The sequence below is a fragment of the Populus alba genome, chromosome 11, assembly GCF_005239225.2.
Source record: "Populus alba chromosome 11, ASM523922v2, whole genome shotgun sequence".
NCBI classification, from domain to species: Eukaryota; Viridiplantae; Streptophyta; class Magnoliopsida; order Malpighiales; family Salicaceae; genus Populus; species Populus alba.
Genome location: NC_133294.1, coordinates 8,757,566 through 8,769,174, shown reverse-complemented (window position 1 = coordinate 8,769,174; position 11,609 = coordinate 8,757,566). Strand labels below are relative to the sequence as shown.

General features: G+C 32.9%; 2 protein-coding genes across 10 annotated transcripts; one reads left to right on the top strand and one right to left on the bottom strand.

The window, feature by feature from the left end:
• Positions 1-1,425: 1,425 nt before the first annotated feature.
• Positions 1,426-11,526, bottom strand: LOC140956178 (structural maintenance of chromosomes protein 3-like). 9 transcript variants are annotated; one of them, XM_073412736.1, is made up of 9 exons: positions 10,614-11,525; positions 10,389-10,448; positions 7,358-7,401; positions 6,504-6,560; positions 4,096-4,130; positions 2,030-2,081; positions 1,770-1,935; positions 1,589-1,665; positions 1,426-1,497 (listed from the first exon to the last, which is right to left on the bottom strand). In XM_073412736.1, the coding sequence occupies exons 4-8, from the start codon at positions 6,551-6,553 to the stop codon at positions 1,660-1,662; spliced, it is 309 nt and encodes a 102-aa protein (XP_073268837.1). In that variant the 5' UTR covers positions 6,554-6,560; positions 7,358-7,401; positions 10,389-10,448; positions 10,614-11,525; the 3' UTR covers positions 1,426-1,497; positions 1,589-1,659. The 9 variants fall into 9 exon arrangements, 5 of the variants coding, with proteins under 5 accessions (XP_073268837.1, XP_073268833.1, XP_073268836.1 ...); XM_073412732.1 differs by having other exon boundaries at positions 1,589-1,935; positions 10,614-11,526; XM_073412735.1 differs by lacking the exon at positions 10,614-11,525 and having other exon boundaries at positions 1,589-1,935; positions 10,389-10,558.
• Positions 7,872-9,256, top strand: LOC118054825 (pyruvate kinase 1, cytosolic-like). Its single transcript, XM_035066600.2, has 3 exons — positions 7,872-8,009; positions 8,231-8,319; positions 8,509-9,256. The coding sequence occupies exons 1-3, from the start codon at positions 7,907-7,909 to the stop codon at positions 8,545-8,547; spliced, it is 231 nt and encodes a 76-aa protein (XP_034922491.1). The 5' UTR covers positions 7,872-7,906; the 3' UTR covers positions 8,548-9,256.
• Positions 11,527-11,609: the final 83 nt, after the last annotated feature.

Here is an 11,609-nt window from a genome sequence, read left to right as displayed (position 1 = left end):
GACCACATTCATACAACTATCAACATTAAGTTACAGTAGCATTTCAGTATGCATGACAAACATTTCCAACTGTGGTCTTTTAGTGGCCTTTACACCCAAAGTATAATGGGTCTAGGCAACAAATTTAGTTCCTTACAATCAATTATAAAAATTTATCAATGTAATAATAAGCAACAATGAATTCCAAAACAAAACTAGCCACCTAAAGATCCATGGGAACAATGATAAATGGCCTCCAAACCAAATTCAATTCAATCATAACAAAAAATAATATTCATAATCATTTACAAGTCACTGCAATCTCTTCTCATGGTTATGATAATAAACATTAAATGAATAGTAAGTGTTATGAGCTTGTTATTGAAGCTCACCTTTTGTTTTCTCTCACAACCATCAACCAACTACAGTCACAAGCAACTAGCATAGTCAGCAACCTAGAAAGTAAAACAAAGAAAATTTTGCATTCCAATAAAATTTCTTATATATTTTTTTATCCTCGTTAAATGATGTACGTTTCCTTTCTCGTTACAAATGGTTGATGATATCCAAAAAAATTGATCAATAAGTTATGATTGAGTTGCAAAAAGAGCAATTAAGGCATCATGTTACATAATATGTTCTTTTTTATATCTATCTTATTTCTGCAAAAAAATAAACACATATAATTTAGTGACAAACATATTCATACCTTCATTTTCATAGTAACATATTTCCCTCCAGATTTGCTTCATGACGTCCATCATCGTCACAATTATCATCTTCTTGTCAAGATACCACAAAATTTATAGAATTGTTTCAACGACTATCTAGATTGACCACAAATGTATGACATGAAACGTTAAAATGCACTCCTATAGTTATCTCAAAATTTCAACATGAAAAACAAAAAAATATACTAATTAAACTTGGAAAACAATAAAAAGACAAAGGAAGAATGTCAAGGCATTGCATAAGACTAGCAAGGGAAATATGAACGATTTGAGTAAATAAAAGAAGAAATGAAACTAAGACATAAAAGGCTCCTTTAACTAACCTTTTTCTTCATCATAACCAAATAACCATGACCACCTTGCACAAGTTCAACGAATACTTTGTTGAACAGCTGAGCAACTCCTTTGAAAGTAAGATCTATCGATTCATCGTTTTGCTGATCAAAAACATATATAAGTTCTATTATTTTCTACATATAAGCATTGAAGTAAAAACATAATCTTGTTGAAATGAAGATAAATAAATCATAATCTCACGTTAAAAACAGTAAATACAACAAAAGACATTTAAGCAATAAAATCCAATAGCTTAGTCCCTCGTCACTTGCCTCAAGTTCAACTTGCCTTTTCAAGAGTTCCTCCTGTTTCTCAATGATATTTACATGGTTGAACTGCTGAAGTTACTCAGTGCACCTAAAATTATAGCTTAGGTAGTAATATGTGGAAAATTTTAGTTGAGGAAATACCTTACATTTTAGCATAGCACACGTTAAATCATAGCATCATCCTGAAAATAAAGCACATGTTAAATAAAAGCACTCAGCATTCTTTATCCCCAAAAAATAATTAGCTTTTTTCTCTTTGCTAGAGTTTGATACCTTGGCTTGGATATGTCCTGAAATTCACTTTAGCAGGTCTTTCACATCAAGCTCAAGCTCACACTATTTTTTTATGGCTTATGTTTGTCGTTGAAGGAAAGATACATAAATCATAATCTCACCTTAAAAACAATAAGCACAATAGAGGAAATTTAAGCATTAAAATCAAGTACCGTAGTACCTCGTCACTTGCCTCAAGTTCAGCTTGCCTTATCTGGAGTTCCTCCTGTTTCTCAGTGAGATTTACATGTTGATCTAGTGCCTTCTTGTTTACATGGTTGAACTGCTTAAGTTGCCCATTGCACCAATGAAGCATTTTATGCAACTCTTTCACACTCCACTTATACCTATATGTTCCAGTAAAAGAGAGCATATCACTCTTGACAAGCTGAATGCTTCAGTGGAAGGTAAACAATACCTATCTCAGTAAGTAACGAGTACATGTGGAGGAAGATCAAAACATCATCTTCTAAGATTTCAGCAAAGATAACGGCTGGCAAATCAAGCAAGATAAATTGATTTAAAACATTGATTACAAGACATGATAGTTTAACATAAAGAATAAAAAACTGAGATAGGCAAGAACAAAAAACTGAAGCTCAGACTAGCCATTTATCACATAAAGAAACAATAAAAAAATTCACAGTTCAGAGTCCTTGTGTTGTGACTTCAGCCAATGAGTCTATCCATCCTGTCAAAAACACTTAGAAGAATGGTTAGTCAAAAAAATCTTTTTATAGTGAAATATTAAAATCAAGTTTCTAAAAACAACTCAAAACACACTTTAGAGTTATTGTGTTATGACTTCAGCTAATGAGTTAGCATCATTTAGTTCCTACCCCTTCAATTAAGGACCATGTAACATCTCAGACTTCACAAAGGATATTATGGTTTCCAACTTTTGTTTTCGTCATTTTAAAGTAGTTGTGAAATTAATCTCTAGCTCTGTTTTCTCATTTTAGTCTATGTGATGGAAACTACGTGTTCCTGAGATTTCTTACCTCAATGTGATCTGTTTCTGCATAATTATGTTCATAAACTTCAACTTTGAGCATCGATAATCATAAAAAACCCTGTCATAACGACTTTCTTCCTTGCTTAATCACATTATCATTAGTAGCTTGTTAAGGCATCATAAACATGTGCAAGGATCATTATGTATAAGGCATCATAAAATATAAGATTTTTATCCTAACCATCCATAGTAATGCAGTCCAAATGATAAGTTTGTAGACACATCCAAATTTGGACATATCATAGTTTAGGTAAAAACTTAGGAGAAGAAGAAGAATATGCAGCGATATAAGCATGCAGACCATTGCACGAGTCATATCAACATCATTAACAATTTAGCTCATGCAAATTTTGAAAAGGTACACACATTTATAGACAAGCCCTTGGACATAAACAATGCTCCACCAGTATTCAAGAACATGTCAGTCAAATAATTTAATTTACTTACAAATATCATATCAAGGAAAAAGTGTTTTACTTCTCAAATCATATAATTTCCTAGTAGCATTGTGGTTGGGGGTGGACACTAGAAGCATATATGCAAGTACTTTATAGCTTACTATTAATGTTGGTATTAGTCAACCACAATTATCAAGTTAAAACGTTTTCTCACAACTATCCATCCTTGGATTCCAAAAGCAATAACTACAAAGCTTCTCCCACCAAAAACTTTCAACCTAAATTTGGACACCAAGATAATAAAAACATCAGCAATCAATTAACAAAACACATAGAGAAATAACCTTCTCGAACAAAATAGCACAAGTAATTACTTAGTTTTCACTTGTGTGCAACATACAGATTATTAACAACAAAACTCGAACCAATATTTTTGCTAGATCAATACTATTTCAGTTAGAACAAGCACGGTGGAGAACTAACCTGTGCTATCCAGGGGGAAAATTAGGAGAAACTTCAACTTCTCTTTAATAAAGGGACCACATCAGAACCAGGTGGATGGATAAATTAAACGAGAAGACTTACATATAAATTCAGAACAATAAAACTTGAATCAATGTTTCTATTGGATTAATACTATTTCAATTAGCACAAGCATGTGGAGGAATATCCTGTGCAAATACTAGGGTAAAATTGGGAGAAAACCTCAACATTTTTAATAAAGGTACCACATCAGAACCATGTGGATAAGTTACACACGAATACTTTTATCCTTACCTGTTAAGTGGGATAAAAGTGGCTTGTCCTCATTTCAAAGCATTAGGGTGCCTAATTATCTGAGTTGATATGTTATTACTCCCAACCATCACATGAAATAAGTTGCTCTAAAAACATACTGATATGAAGTACATCATTCAAATCATAATGTGACCATGGCAAAAGGTCAAGAGATTGCTAGTGATTATGCCATATCGTCTAGCAGATTGGGAACACAACTCTAAGAGAGAAAATATTTAACATAATAGAATAGACTAGGTAAATTACCTGTGTGATGGTTGTTATAGGAATAATGCAAGAAGTCAAGTGAGGATTACTTGAACTAATCCATGAAGCCGAGCGGAAAAAGAACCTAGTAAAAATGGGAAAAGAAAAATCAATAGTGTTTAGGTTAAATTGTGCAATCATATAGAGAAGCTTCTAATTAAGATGTCTTAACAATTGAAAAGGCCACAGCACAAAACATTTAGATCGATAATCACGGTTACAATCCGATTACAATAGTGTGACTAAAAGTGATGTAACAAAAATAGTTACGAGGAATGGAAGCAAAAGAGCTGAATGGGGTTAGTAAAGGTAAACAATGCTAGAACGGTACGGATAACAGGTATTTTCACAAAGCTGCTCAAAAGTGTGGAGACATGGCTTGATGTAGATGTTCTACTTTAAGATAAAGGTGTTAGCACTTGAATGTAATGTAAATTTAGGAGTTCTAATGTACATAATGTTTAGTAATAAACACACAAATAAAGGAAGGCACAACAACCAGTGGAAGAAACAAGAGACTGTGTACATCTATAATGACTGACCAATTTGATCATATTTGTTTTCCTCTTTGTCAGCTACTAGCATGCCTCTCCTTGTATACTTCAACTAGTAATTTTGGGCAACATTCTATGAGAATCATAAAAGCACTACATGAATAAACCTTTATGCATGTCCAAGCATCTAAACGGTACTGACCTCCAATATTTTTTGTTGAGCGTCATGGAGTTCCATATCATAAATAGTATATTCTAGATATTTTTTATGCTGATATTTTCTAACCTCTTCTTTCTCTTCATCCCTTTCCTTCAGCCTCTCATCCCAGTATAGAACAATTTGTAATTATTTGCTTTATGTCATTCCTTGTTTACCACAGAAAATAAAATTACACGCTGAAAACAACCTCGAAAGAAAACCCAACTTAATTATTCCCCCACCCCCCAAGAACAACAACAACAAGCAGTTGAAGAGCCAACCAAGATAAAACTAACATAGCAAAAACTAAAACTAATCAAACGCAAAGGGGAGAAAATAGACATAAGCTAGAAATAATACAATAACAACATAAACACAATAAAGGAGGAACTGTAAAATTAAAAAAAGAATAAAGAAAGTAGAAAAGGCAGGAACTAACAAAACGAGTAGGCTTGAACCAACCATAGCACCAATAGAAATAACATTTACGTCACAACAAAGATAAACAAGGCAATATCAAAGTACAAAAAACAACAAACCTGCAGCAAGCACAATCAAGAAAGCAATCAAATTTGTTAACTCTAAGCAACGAAAAAACCCGACAAGCAACAAAAATAAATCATAGTGCAATGCATAACAACCAAAACAAGAGTAAAAATGATCCGCTTCAACTAAAACACCAAGCTAGAGGTAACAAAAACATGTCCAAACCAATTATGAAAGCTATTAAAAATTAAATGTACAAACACAAATACAAAAATCATCAAAGCCCGTCCCATTAATCATTTTCCTAAAAATCATTCGATAAAAATGTTTTTTTCCGAAGCACACCTTCAACCCAACAAAACAATTAAATCCTTAGAAGACAAAAAACAAAAAATCTGACAAACATCTTTGAAAAAAAATTAACCAAACACCTCTCAAAACCTTCAATGAACACACCTTACAAGCAACATATGAGAAAAACAAAACTAACCAAGAAAAGGCCCTATTAATATCCCAGACCAACAAGTAGAGCCTAAGCAGAATTCAATCGTCAAATAAGGATTTTGATCGTAATATTTTCTCCTAACAAGTGGTTTATAATAAATTAAAATCGGTTCCAAGAAACAGTTGCGGTAGGTACAGTTATTTTAGTTGTTACAAGGTCAACAATACAATTTGGAAAGGTAGGAAACATTAATGAGAATCAACATCAAAACAAATAAAAAATCAGGTAATTGTTAATGCATGATTCAGGGTCTAAATACTTCCAAACAAGTATTAACATGGTCTAGCCAGTGATGGGAAATTTTGCTTGTTAGAAAGCACAAATAATACATTTATTTAGCAAGAGAAATATTATGGCCACACAAATAATCATGGATGCTAAGGTCTTTACTATTTATGCTAAGAGAAAAGCTTATGTAATAGGTGTCTCACAGTAAGTTAAAGCTTCCAGCCATTTTACCTAAGAAAAGAATCATAAGAAAATTTTTAAGGTTAGTCAAACTCCCAAGTATTTAAAGGTAACAAAATACCCAAAAAGACGTATTAAAAATATTTAACATGAATGTATGGTATGACTAATCTATTGTATTCTTGAGAGGAGTTACATCTTACTGTGTGGATTAAATATTCTATGCACTTTCAACATTTGGAGAAACTAACTGAGGATAACTTAATTATTCATATTAAGAATGTGGTTGATAAAGTAAGACTATGAGTACAACATAAATGTTTGGCAACAAAATAAAGCTATGATGCACAGCAAGATAATATATACCTTTTCACATCACTACTAGATAGTACATAATCCCTTAAAGTTGCAGCCATCCACAGTCTAGACAACATGAAATCAATTAGTTAGAGATCAAATCATGACATAATCATAACTTAGGATCATTGAATGACTCGAAACTTATCAAAAGATGAGTTAACAACATGATTAATACTAAGGGTGACAGAAAGATAAATCTATACAAGCCAAAGCAGCTTTCAGGACCTTTTACCCAACAAATCTAATACTTGAATGAAATGGGAGATTCAGTGATCAACAATGTAAAACCATTTTTCCTTCTCATAGTTACTAGCCAGTACAAGGGTATAAAATTAGATTTACATCTAATAAATCTACACAAGACCAACACGGCTTCTTGAACCTCATCTGCCCAGCAAATCTATTGCTTGAATGAAATGGGATGTTAAGTGACAAAATTTAAAAACATTTGTTTTTCTCATAGTTATCAACCAATATGAGGGTAGAAAATTGGTGGAAAATTTCATGTACATTTCTCTATTTCATGTTTGTTTCTATTTCTAATCTACAAAAATATATCACAAGAACATTTTAATTTTTCTATCTATCAATAGCATATTTTTAATGCCAAGAAGAAAGAGCACTTAATTGAATCTTTGTGCTTAACCTTTTATCTGGGGAGCAACCATAGATCCCATAGCATTTTTAATCCTAGGAAAAAATTGCTTGTTTTAAATGTAATTTCACTTGGAAATTTTGCATGCTTGTAACAATATTGCTGAAATCATGGATACACCGTGTTATAAAGACCATCATCAGAACTTAAAAGCTAATCTTTCCAACACCATCATCAAATAAGGTGCAGCTTTAAGATGACTAACCTGGATGTGATCTTTTGCTGCAGAAAGCTTGAGTTCTACAACGTCTTTTCCATCATGATCGTGATCATTAGGGTACAGAAGAATCAATTACCATTTAAGAGAGTTGTTGTAGCCATAAATATACAGGAATGAAATATTGTAAAGTATTATACCTTTACAAACCAAAAGCACATTCAACCAATTAAGCACTTCCAGAAAAGATGCTTAAAAAATGACTTTCAAGGAAAAACAATGATCACCTAATAAATGGAAAAACAAGCAATTATTTCTAAGATTATCCAATTAAACATCAGAAGGATGACGCAGGTTTGGTATATGATCATGCCAAATGAGGCACCAAATAATCCATAAGAGATGTGATAACCAAGTGTAGGCATTAGCATGTTGTTCCTATATGCTTTGACATCATCAGTGAACATGCATGTGCGTTTAGTGCTGGTTGAATCCAGATATTCTAATACTACTAATAATCCAGATATTCTAACATTAGTTGCTCTGTGAATTTCATAGGTGTTTCTGTTTCAAAAAACTGTTGTTTTTAAGTGCAACATGGCTGGAAAACCTGTTGTGGTTACTCTTGTTTTGGATAGTATGACAGAGAATTTGAGACCTCGTGCAGAACCAACTGATGTTGCCAATGCAATATTGGATGGTAATTTTCAGTTTGAAAAGCTCCCTGCTGGAACCTTTGTTGCGTGTATCATTCTGTTTTGGATAATGATGTGCTAGCTTCTTACACGAGTGAGAGTATTATTCTCCTGCTTATAGCTGTCCCCCATTCCTCCAGTTTGGTCAGTAAGTTAGATAGTATTATATGCTTCATAAATCCCAGACTAATAGAAGTGTTATACTGTGGTTTTTCTGTTGCTTCAGGGAGTAATGCAATTCTTCTAGGTGCAGAGACCTTGCGAGGACTGTATCCAGTGGAGACCTTCTCTACTGTTGGGAGAATTTGTGCCGAGGTAATTTTTCTCAATTATTCCTCCATTTTCCCTTGATATTTCCAAAATAAGTGATTATAACTTGTAAGCTGTACGTTGCAAGAAAAATTGATTGTTGATTTATAGTGTCCACATTAATACTTCAATTATCATTTATGTCCTTTGACAAATTTTTTTTTTAGAAGTTGTTTAACTGAATCTCTAACACAGCTTGCAGAAACAACAGAACCACAACAACTGAGTGGATAGTGGGGCGTGTGTGGAAATGAAGCACTTTTTTTTCCTTCCCCCCCTTTTTAGGTGCGCTTAAAAATACATAGAACTATCCAGCTTAAAAATACATATAACTACCCAAAAATAATAGAAGTTTTAAAACTAAATATGTAACATAGCTTGCGAAAACAATAGTACCACAATTGCAAAAACTAATAGAAGTGTTATTCTGTGGTTTTTCTTTTGCTTCAGGAAGTGATGCAATTTTTCTAGGTGTAGAGACCTTGCGAGGACTGTATCAAGTGTTGATTTATAGTGTGCACATTAATACACTAATTATCATTTGTGTCCTTGACAAAAAAATTTCAGAAGTTGTTTAACTGAATCTCTAACACAGCATGCAAAAAAAACATAACCACAACGACTGAGTGGATAGTGTGGCGTGTGTGGAAATGAAGCACTTTTTTTTCCTTTCCCCCCCTTTTCGGTGCGCTTAAAAATACATAGAACTACCCAGAAACAATAGAAGTTTTTTTACTGAATATGTAACATAGCTTACAGAAACAATAGTACCACAATGACTGAGTAGATAGTGTGGTATTTTTGGAACACTTTTTTTTTACCTCTCCCCTTTTTAGGCGTGCTTAAAAAAACTGTCCTTTCTTAAATTGTATTATCTTATGCATGGAAACTAATTTTATCATAGAACTACCCATCTTCCAGTTATAAAATTCTATTCTAATTTGCTTGGATATAAAGCTGCTTTCACCATGGATATGTTAGGCTGAATCTATTTTAAAATGTAATGTACCATATCAATCTCTTTGGTTATCTTACATTCATCAAATTCATTCAACCAATTAAGCACTTCCAGAAAAGATGCTTAAAAAATGACTTTCAAGGAAAAACAATGATCACCTAATAAATGGAAAAACAAGCAATTATTTCTAAGATTATCCAATTAAACATCATAAGGATGACGCAGGTTTGGTATATGATCATGCCAAATGAGGCATCAAATAATCCATAAGAGATTAACACATAGAAGTGCATCGTAGATTGTAAGAGATGTGGTGACCAATAGAAAGAGACAGAATATAGCTGATAAAACCAACCATGCGGACTATAGATCCACACCAGCATAACAAAAAAAATATGAATATATGTGAACATTAGGTTTTACAAAAGACAACAACCCAACATGGAAGCGCAAAAACTAATCTTTTCTGGATGGACAACCAAAACAGTAATGAAATATGTAGCCAATTATAGAACCTAATAAAAAATTAACCAAATTGGTTGATCTATGTGATAAAAATATTCACAAAGAACAACATGTAGACTGAGCACTTTCGAATAAGAAAAGAGTAATCAGGTTTCCTTTCATCTTTTGAGGGTCGGAAGGTATGAAGAAAATAGAGAAAAAAACTGTACAGAGCACTTCCCTGTCCCCCCCCCAAGTTCCTCTTTAAAGCATTACAAGGATAGTGGCAGAATCCTCGATTTGTTATCCCAATCAATGGTGGCCACAGTTTGACTTTCTGAACTACTCAAAGAAAATTATGCCTCACGACAAAACAACTAATTTCAAAAAAATTCTGGAGCATTGTGGAAGAAGATTTGTAATGATAAAGATAAGATTATATGTTAAAAGAAGAAAAAATATGAACATGAAAATCAGGATCCTTCTCCTTTCATAATAAGATCTAGACCATTATTTACACTCCATACCTCAGAAAAGAAAAGTAAGTAGGTTATGAAGTATTATTGGGATGTCATTGTCAGAATTATTAACACAATCTCAATGAAATCACCTCCCTATTAAATAGCAACAATTATTAGAATACAAACTTAAAAGGGTGTCATTGAGAAAATACCTCAATCTCATAGATTGGAAATGAGAGTGTATGATTAAACATACATCGAGTAGTTGATGCCTGTCATAATTGCATATGTTGTGGAAGACATCAATCAATACAAAACAAATGGCTACTAAAGAAACGTATTGTAAGCCCATAACAAAATTTTGATATCTATTAACTCCAATAAAAGTTTATTGAAAAGGACATCAACAAAAACAAATCAAGGACATGATCACTTACAATGAAAAAAAAAAATTATTGTCAGGTTCGTTATCTCCAGCTGCAGAAGACACTTGTAAGAGAAAGCACAGGTAGTTCATTTTAAATGAATCAAGCCAAAGTCAAATAAATTGATGAAACAAAGAAAGCACTAGAAAATTAATAAATTAACCAAGATCTAATAAGTTCCTGAAAACAAGTAACTGCAACAAAGAAATGCATCCCCCATCCTCGTCTTGATCCTCGCTCCCCCACTTTTAACTCCTACAAGGTGCTCTTTTCAGCCTCCCAGCATCTTTGAACATATACCTCTCTATACAGTGTCAACATTTCCAGAATTTCATGATTTCAAAAGTGTTACACACAAACACATGTATTATGACAAAGTGATGATATACATATCAAAAGACCATACTTTTAATAAATGATAGATTTATGGAACTACCATGCTTTCTCGGCATGAATCTCGGTGCGCCAGATTACATGATGGACAATTTATTACAGAAGATACAGGAATTATAGTATGGGTCTGGTGCCCCCACCAACAAGGAAATTCATATCCATTGTTACCAAACCATAAGATGCACAGTGTAGATAATGAGTTTATCATTATCTTAAAAGATTAATATTCACTTAAAAGAAAAACGTTCTAGGCAATTCAATCATGTTTGGCAGAGACATCCAAATAGTTTTTGTGTTCATATTCCCTTGAAATTGGCAGTAGAATGGAAGTACTTAACTCATAAATAAAAGTTTAAAATCCCAACTACTGTACATCTGAATTGATGAATCGATATGCTCAATCATCTCACATTTTTTATATTGTTTTGGATCCTCTAAGAATCTAACCATACCATCTTTCTGGCTGATTGTTGCATATATCTCACCATCTTCGATCTACAGTTTGAAATGAAATTGTTAATTTAAATTATGGTATGAGATACTAGTCTTTCAAACTGAAAATTACCATCAACAGAAAGTCAAACTGTGGCCACCATTGATTGGGATAACAAATCG